This window comes from Daphnia pulex, chromosome 10 (assembly GCF_021134715.1).
Source record: "Daphnia pulex isolate KAP4 chromosome 10, ASM2113471v1".
Classification (NCBI taxonomy): Eukaryota; Metazoa; Arthropoda; class Branchiopoda; order Diplostraca; family Daphniidae; genus Daphnia; species Daphnia pulex.
The window spans coordinates 3,061,051-3,079,963 of record NC_060026.1 but is presented as its reverse complement, the minus strand read 5'-3'; the positions used below and the strand labels follow the sequence as shown (position 1 = coordinate 3,079,963).

The following is an 18,913-nucleotide window of genomic DNA, read 5'->3' as shown; positions in this document are numbered from 1 at the left end:
AGCCAAGTTTGAATCTGGTACTTGGCGGCGCAAACATGTTCTGGGTGATTTAACTAATCAAGTCATTTATATGCTGACACAGATTTCTTTTTATTGCTCTATATAAAAATAAGTCGTCGGCAGTTGGGAAAGCGCGTTCCGAGTGATAGGGAACGAACTCTCTCACCATCGGGGAAAAACATTGGGTGATGGGGTACGTACTTACGTACTCTGTGTCTCTGTCACCGTCGGGAAAACACACAGCACAATTTGTGGTAAAAAACAAAAAAGAGTTATAGGCTAATTTGAAAATAAAATTTCCTGTTTTGTAAACATGTCTGATGACGGTTCAACACCAGGCTTGGACAAAGAATTGTTTTTTGCTGATACATTATAAATGCCAAGCTTCGCAAATCATTTTCGTGATTGACTTTTTGTGTGTAATTTTATACCCGCCATCAAGCTTGATTGCGAGTTGGTGTTTTGCATCTTGCTAATATTAGCGCCGTCGCGTGGAAAATTAAAATCTGGGCCGATTCCGCCAACGAATTCTGTGACCACCACAGGTCTTTGTGTTGGTCGGCAAGGTGGAAAGATCAGAGGTTCGCGTCTCATTTTGTATTCAGGCATTGAACGAGATATACTTTCAGTAATTTTCACTATTGGGTCCATCGGCCCAATAGCCTAACAGCAGATTCGCCACATGTGAATTTGTTGTTGTAATTTGAAGACCAGTTAGAAACCAGCCGCAATAAATTATTCAACGAATTAGAAGAGCTCCAATATAGAAAGTAATTGTAAAAGTTTCATGTTAAACTAATTGCGACTAAATATGTGAACAAAAAAAAAGAATAGACATTTCTATTAAATAGAATCTTCAAACAACTTTGACGTAAGCAGCCCATGACTCGATGTTGCACATGTTAACGCCGCGCTTGATCATAAAATAACCTTTGATGCCCCAGCCGATACCCCAAGAATTCCGTACAATCCAGTAGGGAGTGGCCGGAACGGTAGCAGTGGCCTTGGTGGTACCGTATCCGACGATAACGACGGCGTGATCGACGTCATTTTCATCAGCAACGATGCAAGCGGGATCGCTGTAGACTCCAGAACTGGGCAAATCAAAAGAATTTGACTTTGATGTAAGATCGACATTTTTATATCAATAATCAAATGAATCGCTCCATATAAATGTCGTTGTTGCACGTACGCGTAGTCGAAAAATGGGTCGAGAACTTTCATGGAACTGGGCAAAGGTCCGTCACTCTGCAGACGGGCCATGATAGCATTTTCGCTAGGGTACGGCATGACCCAGTCGAAAGAAGAAATTTTGACAGCAACGGCGGAGCTGTTGAATTTGCAGGTGCTGTTCTGTTATATTAAAAAAAAAAAAAAAAAAAAAAACATTTAGTTCTTGTTACATGCTTTGCTTTTAAAAAGAATTTCTAAACTAATAATTACGGTTAGGGAAGTTCCGGAGACGTAAGGATAATTGGCAGACTTAACGGCTCCGCCCTTCTCCTTGACATATTGCCAAGCACCGGTGAAGTCTCCACCATCGCAGCCCTTGTTATACCCATCGCAATCCACCAACATTTGCTCGCTGTAATCAGTTTTTATTAGCCTTAAAATTGAGCTGTGTGTGCTGTGGGTACCGACTTAATTGATTATATACCTAAGCCAAATTCGGACGCCCGTTTTCCTGCAACTGTTGAACTCTAATGGAGTGTTGGCTGCGTAAGCCCAGCAACTGCCGCAGTCCCCTAGCAAGTTGGCAATGTGCGAAATATTATCAAAACTAATAACAAGCATCAACGGAAAACGTATTAAATTTACCTTGATCAATTTTGACCGGTATCAAACATCTGTGGGTGCGGTAGTCAATCTAAACGTTTGAATCAGTTAGTTTAGCTGAAATAAGAATCTATATGCCAACCATAAATAACGGAGAAGATATTGAATGTGATTGTATACCGAAGTAGGAAGAGCGCGATCAAGTACAGGGTCGTCGGTAGCTCCGATAGACTTTGCTCGGTTTCTCGACATTTTAGCTCCGAGAAAGATTTTTTTATGTTCGTCTGACTTCAAGTTCGTGTTCGTCGGCAAAATAAAAAATGAACATCATCAACAACATAGAGTAATATAGAATTGTTATTCTTATCCACTAACCATATCTGTGAATTTGTTGAGTCCCCTTTTCCACTCGTTGTTCTCTAGATTGTGTTTCTCGATAACCTTGCGTCTTTTAATGAACATTTCTTTCCTCGCGAGATCTTTCTCTGGTGGGGTTATTTTACCAAAAGTTGACTGCATCATTCGAAATTGAAGAAGAATTGTTAATTTATAGTAAAAGTTAATTAAAGTAGGGTATACCTGAGTAAACTATTTTACCTTGTATGATTTCCACAAATCTTCGTCTTTGCCTGTCTGTGCTACTGCCACGGCCAACACCACTGCAACCAAAATCGCTAGGAACAATTTCATTTTTCCTTCGGCGTTTAACTATACCTTGTAGAACCGAGAAGACCTCTGCCCGACGAATGAATGTGACTAGGGGGTTCCTAATAATCCTAGCTTATATACGCTACGTTTTGAGAGTGCTGGGACATTTGGTTTTTATATTTTGTTACAGATGTCAAATCGTATATACTGGTAGAGACTATTAAAAATGGGCTGACGGTTTTACAAGCATTGTAGCCGGGCAGAAAACTGGTATACGTACGGTCGTACGTTAATAGCCGTATATAAAGTTGAGTCGTTATTTGGCTATAAAATTACGTTTTGTATGTGTTTGAAAGAAAAAGCCAACGTTTACGACAAGACCCAGTGCGCTGGGTGATTTAACTAAAGCAGACATTTGTATAAATCGACACCTGCTTGTATTAATGACATTCATGATTCTGTGCTTTTTGACGAAATATCGAACCCGGAAGTCGAATGGATGTAGGGTGCTGCTTTTATCGTTTTGTATTTCATCTAAAAGCACAACACACCAGTAATAATATAGGCAAGAATTGCATTAAAATTAATTCAATGCTTTCCAAATTTTGCTAGCTGCAAATTTTCTGTGATGGACAGTATATGTAACCACAGCTGGATCATTATCACATCCTCCTTGCGTTTTTTTTTTCTTTAAGTTTTTTTTATTCTCCCCAACATTAAACGCGCGTATTGCAATACAACGTGTTCAGTTTCTCAAGATCAGCCTGTTTTGTTGGTATAAGAATCGAAATATTTAGTGTATTAGAATGAATACAGCACCTTATAATATTTCGCTCGATATTTCAATTTTATTGTGCGACTTGCCGTGCTGAATGTTTTCCGATTTCCCAAAACAGACGTTCCCTCCGTCAGTGGCGTCATGACGGGTTTTCTATGATCCTTAGCGAAAGCATCCTTCGGATAATGCATCACAGATCCTGAACGAATTCAATGCAGTAACAAATCAATGATTAAATCCGACTACATCTTGTGGTCTTAACTATAATAATTATACCATAGTCGTAAGAATGTCCGAGAATATTATAATGCGAAATCCTCATCTTTTCAAAGTAACGCTTGTTTTCTGCAGCACGAAACCCACCAAAAAATATGAAATAAGAACAAATGTAAAATTGATTGGTTTCAAATTAAGAGATCTACTTACTCGGTTCGACGTTGTCTAAATCGACTGACACGTATTCGTCACGGTCTGGACGCTGGTGCTCGTGATAAAAGCCGAGGACGTGCATTAATTCGTGGATGACCAGTCCCGGTCTCGAGTACAAAAGGCACTTGTCATCGAGACCAACAGTCTGTCGTCTGCCGATCCTTCCTACGAAGCTCCAGCAACTTGGGAATTTTGCAAAACAAAACAGAATGGAATTATTAACTTTCCTAAAACAAAATTGAAGTCTTGTAGATTTTACCCTTCGCCGGTCTTTTTGATCCTAATGTAGTTTCTTTCAGTGGTTCGTGGAACGAATCGGATGCATGTAAGGTTGTGAAAAGCGCTTACGGCATTGGCGATTATTTCCCGTTGTCTTGGTGCTTTTACCGCGGTGATATAAACATATTCCGGTTATTTTAAATCCACATCAGCAAATAAGGATAACGTTCTTTTAAAGATCAAAATTATAGACGTAGGCCTACTGTAGTCTGATGCTAGAACGTAAGGGATTCGGGCTGTCGGCCAACGCGCTCTGGAACTCATCAGAGCATTTTTGCGCTCCGTTAGTTTTATATCGCCACCAAAGAGCTCAGGATCTTGTTGGGTCCATGGAATAAATTCTTCGGACTCGTATTCTACTAAAGAAATTTGGAATAATGATTTCTTGAGTCAATGCGAACGATTGAATTTACCTCCAGCTTTTATGGAAATAATACTGTTCAATTCTTGGTCGGTGAGTGGCTCTCCAATATCTAAATCTTCACTCTTAAGTGACGACCAAATCAAATTGAAAAAAAATCTAGTTAATAAGTTTATGTTTTAGATTATGTTTCTTGCCTTGGTAAGAGGTTACCTGGTCATCGTAATATTCCCTGTTGTGCGTTAATACCGGCTTCGATGCGACGGTTCGAATAAGCCAAAAGGTCAACACCAATGAAATCACGACAAAATTAAATACTTTTGGCAAAGTCATCGTTAAACGTTCGAATAATTTGTTTTCTTACAGGGGGTGAATAGAACTTCACAACCGACAAGAAGAGTAACTCAAACTGCTACTGATCACACGTTTGCACTGCGAATATGTCGGAATATGTGTTAAATATAGAATAGAGTTTAACAAACATCCGTCGCTATCAAAGTAGAACATCTCTATAGAGATGTTCTATTTTATGGCTATAGCCATAAAATGCCCCCTTAAACGATCGTCAGATGGTGTCTTTAAGAGCAAGTTGAACGAGCTGTTCCATATTTTTGTGGTACTAGTGAAGCAGATCAAAATCAATGAAGCGGGTATTTTTAAATTTCGAACACTAATAAAGTCAGCAATAAAATTCATTGAATTGTCATTTACCTATTTGCGGTATGTAGGGCGCAAAAGGTAAACGAACTTGAGATAGTTTTCGTAACAATGCGCATACGTTTTCTTTTTCTTCGCGTTACAACTGTATTATACTATGCTATGCTGGGCGTGTCAAACAATTAAGGAAACAGCGATGTTAATTACGTTTATTTCTGAACCATAAATAGAATAAAAGTCTAGGCTATATATTGAAAGTCAAATGTAAAATTAAATAAGTTAAAGCGAAATGTTATTTCTTTGCTGGGTTCAGACAACCCTTACGTAAGCTGTCCACGATTCAATGTTGCACATGTTGACTCCGCGCTTGATGAAGAAGTAGCCGGAGAGACCCCATCCGGTGCCCCAGGTGTTGCGGACAATCCAGTAAGGAGTGGCGGGTGCGGTAGCAGTGGCCTTGGTGGTCCCGTATCCGACGATAACGACGGCGTGATCGACGTCATTTTCGTCAGCAACGATGCAAGCGGGATCGCTGTAGACACCGGATCTTTAGAAACCGAATCAACAGGATTATTAGTTTGTTTTAATCGACGTGACAGGCAAGAAATGATAAACGAATTTTCTTTGGGCACTTACGCGTAATTGAAAAGGGAGTCCAGAACCTTGATGGTTGTAGGTAAAGGTCCGAAACTTTGCAGATAAGTCATCGTAACGGTGGCGTTGGAATACGGATAGGTCCAATCGTAAGAGGCAACGTTGACAGCAACTGAGGCGCTGTTGAACTTGCACGATACGTTCTAAAGTTCACGGAATTTTCCATAATTAACATTTTGGGTGAGAAGTTGAATTTGAACTTTAATGGGACCCACTGTTTGATTGATCGCCCCAGAGACGTAAGGATACGACGTCAACGTCATGGCACCACCTTTGTCATACGCGTATTGCCAAGCTTTGGTGTAATCGCCACCACCGCAGCCGGAGTTGGAATGATCGCAGTCGATCAACATTTGTTCGCTATCAGTGAATGGATACAGAATGTGAAGAATGTAGTGAATGGAGACATGTTATAGCGTATAATGATTGCCAAACCAATATACCTGAGTGCTACTGCGACCCCCGTTTTCTTACATTTGGAGAACTCGAGAGCCGTGATAGCTGAGAAAGCCCAACAACTTCCACAGTGGCCTGCGACAATCAATTGGAAACATGTAAATTGAATTTTTTAAAAGCAAAGAATTGAAATAATTCAAACCTTGATCTCTGATCGGTTGCAAACACTTGTTGGCCCGGTAATCAATCTGCAGATTAAACCACAATTTAAATTACTGCGTGACGGTATATAGCTTACATAACATCAGATTTTACGTAGTTTGGAAGAGCGCGATTAAGAACGTTGCGTGGAACGTCGTCGGGGAAGTTAGCCGCATTGTCATTAGCCTGTGGTTTGCGCTTCATCATTCTCGCTCCGCGAACGACCGACTTCTCTTCGTCCGTCTTTAAATTGGGTACCACAAGACAATGAATAGAAAATCGAAATCACATCAGTGACAATGTGCAGTTACCATATCGGAGAAGCGGCTGTGTGCCATCTTCCATCCGTTATTTTCTCGGTTGTGTTTCTCGATTCTCCGCTGCTGTCTAAGAAAGTTTTTCTTCCTACTGAGCTCTTTCTCTGGTGAGTGATTTTTACGGTGTTCAAGCTTGTTCAATTATTGAAAATGTTGAATGAATATTGGGAAAACCAATTGAATTCTTTGCTGTAAACTTTGAAAATACCTTGAAGGATTTCCACAAGAAATCGTCGTCTTTGTCGGCCACTGCTACTGCCAAAATCACCAGTAGAATTGCTAGATACAATTTCATCTCTCGTCTGATTACTGTTCCTTTGCAGAGTGATTCTATTCGGTGAATGAATATCACAAGTCCGATCCGCAGTTTATATAGGCATTGGCAACCTCTATACTATAGTTAAAATTGGTCGATTATTTAAATATATTATACTGGTAGAATTATTTGATCTGAAATAGGTTTATGTACATTTTTGTGTGAAGCCAGCAACGATATAATACTGGTAGGACGCTGGAAGTCAACGTACCACTATGGCCTAGCTAGTTACATTTTAAAAAAGATGTGTGTAAATTAGAAAGTTTATTGTGCAGCCTATTTTTGTTGGCTGTATGACATTATACAGCCTACTTACGGTAAAAGTAGCATAATAATAACGTTTGGTATTTCATGGCTCTTTGTCGTTAAGTCAACAAACGTTTGCCGCTTCTAATCAAGTAAGTAAACTTGTCAAGTCAAGAAAAGGAGGATTTCGACTCCATCATCCTTCATTCGTGCAATGAACCGCTTCCAAGTGTAGCCTATCGGTAAAATAAATGTCAAAGAATAGACTTAATAGAAATGAGGTCCAGGATCTAGGTCAGGAGTCTCATGACAGCCATACAAATGGCTCATGCGCGACAGACAAAACCAATCATTGCGGTGTACACGTGCATTTGTGTGATTCAAATCGATGACAACTCTAATGGTGGCCTAGCTGCTGCGATTGTATAATCATTGGCATTTTACTTTCTCCCCTTCATTAGTTCAAATTTTTGTGCAATAAGCTAATTCGAGACTATTTGACTCGAAATAGATTAATAAGGTGGAGCTAATAATCTTGATTGAAGATCGAACTAGCCAACGATAACGGGAGCTATAAGAGTCTTCTAAATTTGTAAAAACTTTTTTTTTTATTTACGTTAATGAGGGGTCGCACCAACTAGAAAGATGGATCTGCTCGAAACGATTTCGCCACCAGAATGCTATGGTCTCATGCCATGCCCATAGACGAGTGTGTGTGTGTCCTGGGTTAACTCTTACCAAGGGTCTGGAAACAATTTTAAAAATTAGCGGGAATTCGAGATGTAGTTTGGATATAAATGTTATCAAAAGTAATTAAATTGAAAGAACGAGTCGCTAGGATCGGCAGTTCCAGTACTAGATTGAGTAATAGATTTGCTGAAATACAGTTTCAATTAAAAATCATTGTCAAGTATTTTTTAGTTTACCGCAATACTAAAACGTGGCTCACTATTAATGTACTTGTCACCATATATGTCTCTGAGTTAGTTATCTTGAAAAGAGTTGTTAATTGTGGTTTGAATCTTACATCTTTGGCACAGTTCCGAAACAGGAGAGAAGTGACAATCCTTTTTTTTTTACTTCCCTTTACACATAAAAAAGAAAGGTTTTGAGGGGCAATACTACCCATAAGTTCATTCAAAGATAACACCCATTTCTTCTCCTTTGCTTCCTTTCGTAAAAGCGGAGAGAGCAATTGGCTTCTACAAATAGGTTTTTGAAAGGTCGCGCCGTCAAAATGTTGGATGAGCTCAACATTTTGGCCACTAGGTGGCTTGTTTTGTTTAGCTCGTCATTTGCATATGATTGTCGTCTGTGTTCTTGTTTAAAATGCTGTTCTTATTTGTGTCTTAGATGAAACAAGTAATTATGGATTTGGAATGTGGTTGTGAATTTTAAAAATGAAGTGTTAGGATTGAAAGATAAGTGCTGAGGATCACAAGAATAAAACCACTGCCAGATCTTATTTGCAAACCAGGTTGGTTCAAAAGTTTTCAGTTTTCCCATGATACTAATTTGTAGTCTATACTGTTTACATGGTTTGTGATAACTTATTTTGGCGAAGTTCCAAATGCATAATGTTTCAATGTCTCCTCTTGTTTACCTAAAATTAGCAGTTTTCCTTTGCACATTGAAATTATCGAAAAGGAAGGACATTCAGATGGAACCAGTAGTTAGCGATAAGAAAGAGTATTCTTTATTGTAGGCCAGTCCTTTTCATTGACATCAGTCTGTGACGTCAAGAAAGATTTACAAGAATATTGTAATGAAAATCATGGGTGGTTGGTAATCTTTTTCTTTAGTAAATGGTGGCCCTGAAAAGGGCCGATTGGTTAGTCAAAATGGAATAGGTCGCTTAAGCACGTTCACCACGAATACGGCGAGCGAGCTGGATGTCTTTTGGCATGATGGTGACTCGCTTGGCGTGGATGGCGCACAAGTTGGTGTCTTCGAAAAGACCCACCAAGTAGGCCTCGCTGGCCTCCTGAAGGGCCATGACTGCCGAGCTCTGGAAACGCAAGTCGGTCTTGAAATCCTGGGCGATTTCTCTGACCAAGCGCTGGAATGGCAACTTGCGGATCAAAAGCTCGGTCGACTTTTGGTAGCGACGGATCTCACGAAGGGCGACGGTGCCGGGACGATAACGATGGGGTTTCTTGACTCCTCCAGTGGCCGGGGCACTTTTGCGAGCAGCTTTGGTGGCCAACTGTTTGCGGGGCGCCTTGCCACCGGTGGATTTACGAGCGGTCTGCTTGGTACGGGCCATGTCGAACGACTGAAAGTTGAGATAAGGAAACAGTGGAGGGATGATGGGTTTATATAGGGGTCCAGGGAGGCGTTGGGGAATGTATGGGATCTCTTTTTCAGCAATTGGTTGTTGGGTAAAATGGGAGGGAAGTTGAGGAATACAAAGCTTAGGCTTTGTTGACCTGAGTTGGGGTGGCTGTTGAGCTCAACCAATGCGGATGGATTTCCCACCGGATCGATTGGTATATAAAGCGGCCCTGGTGGAAACATTCGACATTCAGTTTGTTCTTGTACTCTCTCTGAAACTCATTTTAAAAAATGACTGGTCGCGGCAAAGGAGGAAAAGGACTCGGCAAGGGAGGCGCCAAACGTCATCGCAAAGTTTTGCGTGACAACATCCAGGGAATCACCAAGCCGGCCATCCGTCGTCTTGCCCGTCGTGGTGGTGTCAAGCGAATCTCTGGTCTCATCTACGAGGAGACCCGCGGTGTGTTGAAGGTGTTCCTTGAGAACGTGATTCGTGACGCCGTCACCTACACTGAACACGCCAAGAGGAAGACGGTGACGGCCATGGACGTCGTCTACGCATTGAAACGCCAGGGCCGCACTCTGTACGGTTTCGGCGGTTAAATCTGATCTTGATTTTCATACTCTGATCTTTCAATCCAATCGGCCCTTTTCAGGGCCACCATTTACTTAAAGAAAAAGATTTCTCAACCACTTAAACCATATTCTTAAAGTCGACTTTCTATTAACAAGAAAAACAAACAATCCGATTTGATACAGGCGTTGGAGCAATAATTATTAACTATTAACTAAGTGTTCGTGCATGATAACAAATATTTTTCTAGATATAAAGCTGGCATGAAACGTAATTCACTGTTTTTAGCCGACATGAATCGGAAAATACGAGATGCTTCTTAGATTTTACGGAGTATAATTTTTAGATATTTCCTACTTTAATTTTCGTACATTTCTGGAGTTGTTTTTAGCTACTGAAAACTTATTTCGTCACTTCGGTTGATCTTCATCTGAATCACCATTTGAATGAAATGAAAACGCTGTGGCATAGATCAAAACTGTCTAGATATGTTGATTTTTCATCGCTTTCTTTCAATTTCTACTTTTAATTGAATAAAAAACTGAATTTGAAACATTTAATAACTTTCCGTCGTATTGAACAAGAAATTCGATTTGCTTAGTATATAAAAGTTACGTTATTGCTACGGGGAGACCAATTTCGCGATCCGTTTTCTGTCTATTCAACGCATTGTGTCGAATCTGCCAAACTTGAAATACAGCAGAAGAGCGTACTATGTCTAGATACAAAGCGTTACGTTCCGTCACACAAGTTGGGTCAAGTTTTGGACTCCATTAGACAAAAGTGTCAAAAGCAGTTAATTGTTTTCATTTCTTGAATATTTTGGTGGCCCTGAAAAGGGCCGTTTGGTTTGTAGGTAGAGAGACCAAGAGGAACAATCTACTTGGTGCTGGTGTACTTGGTCACTGCCTTGGTGCCTTCAGACACGGCGTGCTTGGCCAACTCACCGGGCAAGAGCAGACGGACGGCCGTCTGGATTTCCCGGCTAGTGATGGTCGACCGCTTGTTGTAGTGGGCGAGACGGGACGACTCTCCAGCGATACGCTCGAAAATGTCGTTGACGAAGCTGTTCATGATGGTCATGGCTTTGGAGGAGATGCCAGTGTCGGGGTGGACCTGCTTCAAGACTTTGTAGATGTAAATGGCGTAGCTCTCCTTCCTCTTGCGCTTCTTCTTCTTGTCTCCCTTGGCGATGTTCTTCTGGGCCTTGCCGGCCTTCTTCGCAGCTTTTCCGCTAACCTTGGGGGGCATTCTGAGACTTGGGGTAAATCTGAGATTACTAGGCAAATACCAGTGACGGTTGTTTGTCTGACGAGGGTATTTATTTCATATCTTGTTCACCCTCTTTACCTGACAGAAGCAAATTCTTCCGACTCGAGGACCAATCGAGTAGCCAGCAGATGTTCCAATTGTTCCGTGTTCCAGCGCAGAAGGAGGAGGAGCTTCTGGTAGTAAACACAATCTTCCTTGTGTTACACGAAATAATGGCGGGAATATGTTTTACAGCTGCCCTTCCGATTGGTTTAAAATGATCTCAATCCGATCCTGGTGACTATATAAGCCTCAACATCTTTTTCAAACTTTACCATTTCGTTCCTTGATTTTAGGAACCACGTTCACTTACTCTACACCTCAACCATGTCTGGCCGTGGCAAAGGAGGCAAAGTCAAGGGAAAGTCAAAGACCCGTTCCAGCAGAGCCGGACTTCAATTCCCCGTCGGTCGTATCCACCGAATGCTCCGCAAAGGATCGTACGCTGAGCGCGTCGGTGCCGGTGCCCCCGTCTACTTGGCTGCCGTCATGGAGTACTTGGCCGCTGAGGTCCTCGAGTTGGCCGGTAACGCCGCCCGTGACAACAAGAAGACCCGCATCATCCCTCGTCACTTGCAATTGGCCATCCGCAACGACGAAGAGTTGAACAAACTTCTCTCCGGTGTCACCATCGCTCAGGGTGGTGTTTTGCCCAACATCCAGGCTGTTCTCTTGCCCAAGAAGACCGACAAACCCGCCAAGGCTTAAACTTCTCCCGTCCTTAAATAAACGGCCCTTTTCAGGGCCACCAATTTATTTTTGAAAAAAAGAATTTGCTTAGTGCTACATTTCGTACATTTCAATCTGGTTTTGGCAATTATTACTTGCGCAAATTTTCTGATTTATCGCAAGGTGGCACTCTTGAATTGTTTTAATTCAACTTAATTCGTCTGCTGGTATTTCGTTTGTCCAACTGTGAGAGAAAAACATTTCTCATGATATTTCGATGAAATGGATGTATTTTACATGTTATTTTCGTATAAATTCATTTGTTTCTTTTCTGTTCTTTTAAGTTAACTCTTCTCTTTTTTTCTGATCCACCTTGTTCAAATTCATGCAACCTTGCCCACTCCCCCTCAATTTCAGTCCAAAATATTCAAAATGGTCGCCGCCTTGATTGCTGGTGCTGATGGAATGGAATTCTTATCTCAGTGATTTGGTAATTGTTATATTTTTCTTGGATTGTTCTATGATAGCACTATTAGAGTATCTGTCTGTCTGGTGTTTCATTTTTACCAAAACACTTTGCGACCAACTTGAAAAAGAACTTGGATGGCTGTAAAGTGTAAAGAAGAGTTTACTTCATATGTATTTTTGGTCAATATTTTTTGGTCTTTATTCTTAAGGTTGGGTTAGTTAAACTTTAAATGGTTTAATAGATTACACACTATTTATATTCTCATTTCATTCTTGGCTCAATATCTTCAGGTAATATCTTCAACTTAAGGTTTCGTGTGTCATGGGTGCTTGTGACAATAGAGATGAAATTGTCCATTTCAAGCCGTGTCTTACAAAACTAAGGAAATTCTATTTGCAAGGTAGTTATTTTGATTAACATTTATTTTTATTACTGTGTGTGATATTTAAGATGGTCATGCATAATTAAGTAGAAAACCTTTCTGACAAAACATGGTTTTCCAGTCGTTGCTGGATGGATTGTTTTGAGGGTAGTTCCCATGTCTAAAGACCAATCCTAGCCTACACCTCACCAAGAGGATTCTTTCGACATATGTGTGTTGATCCCTTTGTATGCAGAGGTACTGTATATTTTCAACATGTTCCAACTGATGCAGTGTTTATTAATTATTTTTCAATTACCATTGTAGAGTTCAACCTACAGACGGGCCGGCAAGTTTGCATGTCCTTCACGCTTGAAGGTCGCGGGAAACATAACGAGTATTACTGTCAATGCGGTGTTGTAGAGTTTGGGTGAGAATTAATTGGACGTGTTGCATCATTATCAAGCAGGTACAATAGCCGCAAAGCTCAGCCATTTGGTATTCATTTTGATATTGGTTTTTGTAGACCCATCCCCAGCAACGTCAACCTAAAGAAGGAAAGGCTAGTTTTCATTTCCTTCACGCTCGAAGGTCACGGAGGAGAGGTTGGGTGAGGACGACACGTGTTACATCATTATCAAGTAGGTACAATAGCCGTAAGGCTTAAGAGACGGGTCAGGGTGAGAAAAAGTCGTATAAAAGGAGAGAGAAAAGATCTAAGAAATCAGTTGGGGCAGCATCTCCGACACGGCAACAACTGCTGTGCACTATTTGTCACTAAATCGCAATCATGAGTAAATATTCTGTTACTTGTGTTTATGTATTATATTAATTTCTATTGTTTTTTGTCAGTTATTATTGCATATTAATGTTCAAATTATTTATTGTCTAGTCAATTATGGCGTTGTGCTGCTGTTGGTTGTTGTCCTTAAATACTACACCACCAAGACTACAATTTATGCTGCCCGAGCTGCATCACCAAAGAGCCCTAGTACTACATCGTGATTCCATTTTTTTAAGCAAAATCCATTTGGTATTAATTTTGATATTGTTTGTTGCAGACCCACCCCCAGCAACGTCAACCTGCAGAAGGAAAGGCCAGTTTGTATGTCGTTCACTTTCGAAGGTCACGGAGATCATTACGTAAAACTGTCAATGCGGTGGTGTAGAGGTTGGGTGAGAACGGGAAGTGTTTGCTTCATTATCAAGCAGGTAAAATAGCCGCAAGGCTTAAGAGAGGGGTCAGGGTGAGAAAAAGTAGTATAAAAGGAGAGAGAAAAGGCCATAAAAATCAGTTGAGTGAGCATCTCTGACACGGAACCGCATCAACTGCTGTACACTATTTGTCACCAACTGCATTCTCCAACGTAATACCAGTTCGCAACCAACTGGTAAATTTTATTTAATTTTTACATAGAGTTTTGTATCAGTTTTCACTTTATTTTTTTTTTGTTTGTTAATATGTCGGTTATTATTGAAAATTAATGTTCAAATTATGTTCCGTCTAGTTAACTATGGCGTCGTGCTGCTGTTGGTTGTTGTATCCTTGATGGTTGGGTCGACCACTGGTGTACCGATGTTTCGTGGGTATGGTTGATACCAAACCGCAACGCCGCCGTTTTACTACACAACAACAACGTGCGCAACAACCGGATACTACACTACCAAGCCCACTCAGTATTACACCACAACCTATGATGTCCCGAACTACTACACCGAAGCCTCAAAGTATAATTCTGCCTCGAGTTACACCACCAAGGCAGCGGAGTACTACACCACCAAGGCAGCGGAGTACTACACCACCAAGGCAGCGGAGTACTACACCACCAAGGCAGTGGAGTACTACACCACCATGTATGCTGCCCTTGCCTTTTAGATCGAGGCTCCCAAACACTACTCTGTTCCCAGCTACAACACCGAGGTTCCAGCTTATTACACCACCAAATCGGTTAAATATTACACAGAAACGCCCAAGTACTAGTATTTTGTCCACTTTGCGTCAGTTGTCTATTGGTGTTGGATTTCTTCAAGACCGGTATGCTGGATTGTGAATTATTTGTTTATGTTTTAGAGGTGACTACTGCCTTATTCATACGGACATATTCTTGTGGTTCGACGATGATATTTCAAGGAGTAGTTACGAAAGACATATGTAAGTGTAGATTTTATCAAATCTTATAAAGTAATGGGGAAGTGGCTGACCTTTGTAATAATGAAAGACTTTGAAGTTGAGAAAAATATATTGATACAATTCATAAACAGAACTTGGTATAAATTAGAAACAATGAACAAAAAACTTATAAAAAGAATTGTGTTATATTGTCCCACCTCCTCCCACAATTCCTCCACATTTTACAGTCACATACAAGCATACACATATACATACACTTAAGTTAACCCATTGGCTGCCACGCCATACAACCCGTAGGTTGCTCTCTACTAATCTACGCGCCACGTCTGAAGGATCCATGACCAAGTGGGACTTGCCATTGCTGACAAGTCCGTGCTGAAAAGGGGGAACTATGGTGCATTGCCTAAAACAGGCGCCTTGCGGCAAATTTTGGGCTTGGCGACTCTCCGACCCCGTGGCTTGTAAACCACGAGACCGAACAGCGCGGCCCGTGCTAAGGAGCTAGGGGAAAACAAAGGCGTGGCAGACAACGGGTTAACTAACACTAACACAAACATATTACCAACAACAAATGATGATCCACGCTGACATTTTGGAGATACCGGCGACGTTTTAGTGTCCATCTTCTCGACGTTTCCTCTCATTACCTGAATAAAGAGAAAACAATTCTTATTAAGTGGCATGCCAATTAAAGTAACATAATAGTCACATAATACATATAGGTTCATTGTTCTGGTTTTTTGCTCAAAACTTTAAAGGCGCGCTTTAAATTGCTTAAAATCTACCTAATAATATTGAGAACTGTTCAAAGAACAAAGCTCACATGCTAGTCTTCAAAAAAAATTCCGGAAGTAGACCGGAAGTAACCACAGCGCCTCAACCATTGAGCTGTCGTGAATTTAAACCACATATTCGTGATCTCCATGAAATTTGGGGTCGATTAGATGTGATTTAAACGAAATCCAAAATTTGGCCAAAATCGAGAATTTTCCTGAACTATAGCTCAGGAAAATTTTCGAAACCGGAAGTACGCGTACGTAAAAAACGTAACATGAACTTTACCACAAATTTGACGAGGATCACGAATATGTGGTTTTTTTGCTCCTCGAATGAATAGTTTCTGAACTACTGACTAAAATGAGCAAACCGGAAGTAGAAAAAAAGAGCAATTATCGAAAATTTTACAAGTGAGCTTTGTTACAGTAATAGTAATCGCCAGTTATTTCTAAATATTTTAACAAAATAACTGCCAATAAATGTTTAAATAGACGTGCAAAGTAACAGAAACTGACTGTTATGACAGCTGCAAATTATCCAAAAGCCATCTAGCGTTAGAAAAAAGAAACGTCCAAGTAAAACTTCGTTGGCGCGTTAGAAGGGCCTGATTTTGAAAACTATTACACAGACAGAGTCTAACGCAACTAGACTATTAGTAGATAACCTACGAAAATAAGTCAATTTTTGGGTACCTGGGCATAATCCCGTGGTGAGTGACTGCAGGTGCGTAACAGCGGACGGAAGCGATCACTGAAGTGGTCCAGAAACTCGCCAGTGAAGTAAAACAAATTGTGTTTAGAAGCAGTGAAGTTAGATGAGCGTGCGTCGCGAAGATAAGGATGGAGAAGAACGTTGATGGAAGTCCCTCTTCCGTCATGGACAAAGGGCAGCATTGGCACAAGAATCTCCGTGCCAGGACCACACGATTCCATAAAGAAACTGTGTGCTCTGTAAAATAAAATGTTTTACATTAATAAAAATACAACAAAGAATAAAGCATATCAATCCTTACCTTTTCTAAGAAGCACACTTCAATTTTCATGATGAAAAAACCTTAAAAATGGGAATTACAGCAACTAACAGTCTTACTCCTCATGTTGAGATACATTTCCTGATGCTAAAGAAAGTGTCATAATGCGTTACAGTAGCAATGTTGCATGGTGATAGGTGGTATTGATGCTCACCTTTATCATATGGGTGATGAATTTAGTAAGGCGTCAAGCAGAACTGGAACATGTATGCATACACACAGCATTATTCACATCACACTCTTCATGTCACTGAAACTCTAAGTAGCAATGGGACAAGGATATTCTCTACTTTATTTACAAATTTACCAGTGAAAAATAAAACTCTACCAGTCTACCTATCTCTCAGCTGGGATGCCTTCTAAACAGAAGTAGAAACAGCCATCACAGCAAACATGATGCTGCAGGTCAACTCTCCACCAAAATTGCGAGATTCAGAAAAGTCCTATGGTTCATGAACAAGAATACCTATGTTACATGAAAATCTGAATTGTAATGGACTGTTAGTAGTAATGGGAAAATACCTTAACTTGGCAGATTTGTATTCCACTATATGTGAGCTTCAAACATGAGTTTTAGGTTTTGACAGCATTATGGGTCTATTGGATGGAAATTGACTGAGCGCTAAGTCAACTTTGAATGAATGACAGTATGCATCTAATATTTGAAGAAATAAAAAGATACAGTATAAAAATAAGGAAACTAGGTAAGATAAACCTACGTATGTTACGAAGTTCAATCAAAGATATGAAGTGAAATTCGGTACTTGAAATCACAGGAATATAAGTATAAATTAGCAACCAACTATTTCGCCCAACCACGGAGGAAGAGATGAAGGAGGAACATCGACTAGTTACAAAAGTGACTACCCCAGTGTCCCTTTCTGAAAAGTTGCCAGATTGCGGGAACTTGACCTGCGACCCCACATTGCCAGTTCTAAGAAAAAAACAGCAGAAAATTGTTGTTTTGATTTGGGTCCCTGGTGGTCAACGTTGGAATCAAGGGCTGGGTATTGGTCGCTTCGGGACTTTCACCAATATGTCGTTTCTTAGAACTGGCAAGGTGGGGTCTCAGGTCCAGTTTCCGCAATCTGGCAACTTTTCAGAAAGGGACACTGGGGTAGTCACTTTTTCCTGTAGAGGCTTATGGAGCGATGTTCCTCCTTCTTCTCATCCTCCGTGGCCCAACCTCGTTTCACGATGTAACAACAACAAGGGCGACACTAGCGACATCTGGTAATAAGTTTTGAATCCTAAAGCGACAACTTAAGATTCAAAACTGATTACCAGATGTCGCTAGTGTCTCCCATGTTTTTGTTCTTTAATGGTGAAACGAGGCGAAATGAGCGAAACAAATTGTTGCTAATTTATACTTATATTCCTGTGTTTTCAATTACCAAATTGCACTTCGTATCATATGTAGGTTTATCTTTACCTAGTTTCCTTATTTTTATACTGTATAATTTTATTTCTTCAAATATTAGATGCATCATACTGTCATTCATTCCAACAAGTTGACTTAGCGCTCAGTCAATTTCCATCCAATAGACCCATAATGCTGTCAAAACCTAAAACTCATGTTTGAAGCTCACATATAGTGGAATACAAATCTGCCGAGTTAAGGTATTTTCCCATTACTACTAACAGTCCATTACAATTCAGATTGTCATGTAACATAGGTATTCTTGAACCATAGGATCTTTTCTGAAACTCGGAATTTTTATGGCTTGCCCTGCAATAGCATGTTTGTTGTTATGGCTGTATTTATTTCTGTTTAGAAGGCAACCCAGCTAAGAGATAGGTAAAGTTTTATTTCTCACAGGTAAATTTGTGTAAATTTGTAAATAACGTAGAGAATTTCCTTGTCCAATTTCCACTTAGAGTTTCAGTGACATGAAGAGTGTGAAGTGAACCACCTATCACCATGCTACTATATCACTTCATGACACTTTATTTAGCATCAGGAAATGTATTTCAACATGAGGAGTAAGACTGTTAGTTGCTGTGATTTCCATTTTTACGGTTTTTTCATCATGAAAATTGAAGTGTGCTTCTTAGAAAAGGTAAAGATTGATATGCTTTATTCTTTGTTGTATTTTTATTAATGTAAAACATTTTATTTTACAGAGCACACAGTTTCTTTATGGAATCGTGTGGTCCTGGCACGGAGATTCTTGTGCCAATGCTGACCTTTGTCCATGACGGAAGAGGGACTTCCATCAACGTTCTTCTCCATCCTTATCTTCGCGACGCACGCTCATC

General features: G+C 40.4%; 7 protein-coding genes and 4 long non-coding RNA genes across 14 annotated transcripts; 5 read left to right on the top strand and 6 right to left on the bottom strand.

Moving 5' to 3' along the window:
- Window positions 1-757: 757 nt before the first annotated feature.
- Window positions 758-2,533, bottom strand: LOC124205284 (procathepsin L-like). The gene is made up of 8 exons (XM_046602661.1): window positions 2,374-2,533; window positions 2,152-2,289; window positions 1,957-2,064; window positions 1,819-1,867; window positions 1,658-1,745; window positions 1,444-1,585; window positions 1,193-1,353; window positions 758-1,094 (listed from the first exon to the last, which is right to left on the bottom strand). Exons 1-8 carry the CDS (start codon window positions 2,464-2,466, stop codon window positions 857-859), a joined length of 1,017 nt encoding a protein of 338 aa, XP_046458617.1. The 5' UTR covers window positions 2,467-2,533; the 3' UTR covers window positions 758-856.
- A 407-nt stretch (window positions 2,534-2,940) lies between these two features.
- On the bottom strand, window positions 2,941-4,692 carry LOC124205289 (hatching enzyme 1.2-like). Of its 2 annotated transcripts, none has more exons than XM_046602669.1 (8): window positions 4,485-4,692; window positions 4,324-4,396; window positions 4,114-4,269; window positions 3,891-4,011; window positions 3,629-3,813; window positions 3,479-3,547; window positions 3,289-3,401; window positions 2,941-3,188 (listed from the first exon to the last, which is right to left on the bottom strand). In XM_046602669.1, the coding sequence occupies exons 1-8, from the start codon at window positions 4,602-4,604 to the stop codon at window positions 3,141-3,143; spliced, it is 885 nt and encodes a 294-aa protein (XP_046458625.1). In that variant the 5' UTR covers window positions 4,605-4,692; the 3' UTR covers window positions 2,941-3,140. The 2 variants fall into 2 exon arrangements, with proteins under 2 accessions (XP_046458625.1, XP_046458626.1); XM_046602670.1 differs by having other exon boundaries at window positions 4,114-4,266; window positions 4,485-4,691.
- A 431-nt stretch (window positions 4,693-5,123) lies between these two features.
- Window positions 5,124-6,837, bottom strand: LOC124205282 (procathepsin L-like). Its single transcript, XM_046602658.1, has 8 exons — window positions 6,705-6,837; window positions 6,491-6,628; window positions 6,294-6,422; window positions 6,181-6,226; window positions 6,026-6,113; window positions 5,798-5,942; window positions 5,565-5,725; window positions 5,124-5,475 (listed from the first exon to the last, which is right to left on the bottom strand). The coding sequence occupies exons 1-8, from the start codon at window positions 6,789-6,791 to the stop codon at window positions 5,238-5,240; spliced, it is 1,032 nt and encodes a 343-aa protein (XP_046458614.1). The 5' UTR covers window positions 6,792-6,837; the 3' UTR covers window positions 5,124-5,237.
- A 2,000-nt stretch (window positions 6,838-8,837) lies between these two features.
- On the bottom strand, window positions 8,838-9,370 carry LOC124205254 (histone H3). Its single transcript, XM_046602642.1, has one exon. It carries the CDS (start codon window positions 9,322-9,324, stop codon window positions 8,914-8,916), a length of 411 nt encoding a protein of 136 aa, XP_046458598.1. The 5' UTR covers window positions 9,325-9,370; the 3' UTR covers window positions 8,838-8,913.
- Window positions 9,371-9,465: 95 nt separating this feature from the next.
- On the top strand, window positions 9,466-9,973 carry LOC124205268 (histone H4). Its single transcript, XM_046602656.1, has one exon. The coding sequence runs from the start codon at window positions 9,624-9,626 to the stop codon at window positions 9,933-9,935; it is 312 nt and encodes a 103-aa protein (XP_046458612.1). The 5' UTR covers window positions 9,466-9,623; the 3' UTR covers window positions 9,936-9,973.
- A 789-nt stretch (window positions 9,974-10,762) lies between these two features.
- On the bottom strand, window positions 10,763-11,219 carry LOC124205262 (histone H2B.3). The gene has a single exon (XM_046602651.1). The coding sequence runs from the start codon at window positions 11,155-11,157 to the stop codon at window positions 10,786-10,788; it is 372 nt and encodes a 123-aa protein (XP_046458607.1). The 5' UTR covers window positions 11,158-11,219; the 3' UTR covers window positions 10,763-10,785.
- Window positions 11,220-11,268: 49 nt separating this feature from the next.
- Window positions 11,269-12,223, top strand: LOC124205251 (histone H2A-like). The gene is made up of 2 exons (XM_046602638.1): window positions 11,269-11,454; window positions 11,514-12,223. Exons 1-2 carry the CDS (start codon window positions 11,402-11,404, stop codon window positions 11,923-11,925), a joined length of 465 nt encoding a protein of 154 aa, XP_046458594.1. The 5' UTR covers window positions 11,269-11,401; the 3' UTR covers window positions 11,926-12,223.
- Window positions 12,224-12,393: 170 nt separating this feature from the next.
- Window positions 12,394-13,293, top strand: LOC124205278. 2 transcript variants are annotated; one of them, XR_006879270.1, is made up of 5 exons: window positions 12,394-12,563; window positions 12,646-12,755; window positions 12,828-12,974; window positions 13,044-13,185; window positions 13,243-13,293. It is a non-coding gene; the product is annotated as an uncharacterized LOC124205278 (long non-coding RNA). The 2 variants fall into 2 exon arrangements; XR_006879271.1 differs by lacking the exon at window positions 12,828-12,974 and having other exon boundaries at window positions 12,401-12,563.
- A 5-nt stretch (window positions 13,294-13,298) lies between these two features.
- LOC124205274 lies at window positions 13,299-14,975 on the top strand. Of its 2 annotated transcripts, none has more exons than XR_006879265.1 (4): window positions 13,299-13,357; window positions 13,609-13,707; window positions 13,778-14,107; window positions 14,225-14,975. It is a non-coding gene; the product is annotated as an uncharacterized LOC124205274 (long non-coding RNA). The 2 variants fall into 2 exon arrangements; XR_006879266.1 differs by lacking the exon at window positions 13,299-13,357 and adding an exon at window positions 13,443-13,510.
- A 1,661-nt stretch (window positions 14,976-16,636) lies between these two features.
- LOC124205280 lies at window positions 16,637-17,309 on the bottom strand. The gene is made up of 4 exons (XR_006879274.1): window positions 17,177-17,309; window positions 16,991-17,097; window positions 16,809-16,912; window positions 16,637-16,741 (listed from the first exon to the last, which is right to left on the bottom strand). It is a non-coding gene; the product is annotated as an uncharacterized LOC124205280 (long non-coding RNA).
- An 826-nt stretch (window positions 17,310-18,135) lies between these two features.
- LOC124205281 lies at window positions 18,136-18,714 on the top strand. The gene is made up of 3 exons (XR_006879275.1): window positions 18,136-18,274; window positions 18,348-18,452; window positions 18,533-18,714. It is a non-coding gene; the product is annotated as an uncharacterized LOC124205281 (long non-coding RNA).
- The last annotated feature ends 199 nt before the right edge of the window (window positions 18,715-18,913 follow it).

What these genes read in the sequence shown, in the direction of transcription:
- LOC124205254 (XM_046602642.1), bottom strand. Translation starts at nt 9,324, where the DNA reads ATGGCCCGTACCAAGCAGACCGCTCGTAAATCCACCGGTGGCAAGGCG.
- LOC124205284 (XM_046602661.1), bottom strand. Translation starts at nt 2,466, where the DNA reads ATGAAATTGTTCCTAGCGATTTTGGTTGCAGTGGTGTTGGCCGTGGCA. An exon ending in TCAACAAATTCACAGATATG is followed by an intron (nt 2,065 to 2,151) that starts GTTAGTGGATAA and finishes ACGAACTTGAAG; the next exon opens with TCAGACGAACATAAAAAAAT. An exon ending in TCTCCGGAACTTCCCTAACC is followed by an intron (nt 1,354 to 1,443) that starts GTAATTATTAGT and finishes TTAATATAACAG; the next exon opens with AACAGCACCTGCAAATTCAA.
- LOC124205251 (XM_046602638.1), top strand. Translation starts at nt 11,402, where the DNA reads ATGTTTTACAGCTGCCCTTCCGATTGGTTTAAAATGATCTCAATCCGA. An exon ending in ATGATCTCAATCCGATCCTG is followed by an intron (nt 11,455 to 11,513) that starts GTGACTATATAA and finishes CCTTGATTTTAG; the next exon opens with GAACCACGTTCACTTACTCT.
- LOC124205282 (XM_046602658.1), bottom strand. Translation starts at nt 6,791, where the DNA reads ATGAAATTGTATCTAGCAATTCTACTGGTGATTTTGGCAGTAGCAGTG. An exon ending in ACAGCCGCTTCTCCGATATG is followed by an intron (nt 6,423 to 6,490) that starts GTAACTGCACAT and finishes CCCAATTTAAAG; the next exon opens with ACGGACGAAGAGAAGTCGGT. An exon ending in CTGGGGCGATCAATCAAACA is followed by an intron (nt 5,726 to 5,797) that starts GTGGGTCCCATT and finishes CGTGAACTTTAG; the next exon opens with AACGTATCGTGCAAGTTCAA.
- LOC124205262 (XM_046602651.1), bottom strand. Translation starts at nt 11,157, where the DNA reads ATGCCCCCCAAGGTTAGCGGAAAAGCTGCGAAGAAGGCCGGCAAGGCC.
- LOC124205289 (XM_046602669.1), bottom strand. Translation starts at nt 4,604, where the DNA reads ATGACTTTGCCAAAAGTATTTAATTTTGTCGTGATTTCATTGGTGTTG. An exon ending in CGTTCTAGCATCAGACTACA is followed by an intron (nt 4,012 to 4,113) that starts GTAGGCCTACGT and finishes CCGCGGTAAAAG; the next exon opens with CACCAAGACAACGGGAAATA. An exon ending in CGGACATTCTTACGACTATG is followed by an intron (nt 3,402 to 3,478) that starts GTATAATTATTA and finishes GAATTCGTTCAG; the next exon opens with GATCTGTGATGCATTATCCG.
- LOC124205268 (XM_046602656.1), top strand. Translation starts at nt 9,624, where the DNA reads ATGACTGGTCGCGGCAAAGGAGGAAAAGGACTCGGCAAGGGAGGCGCC.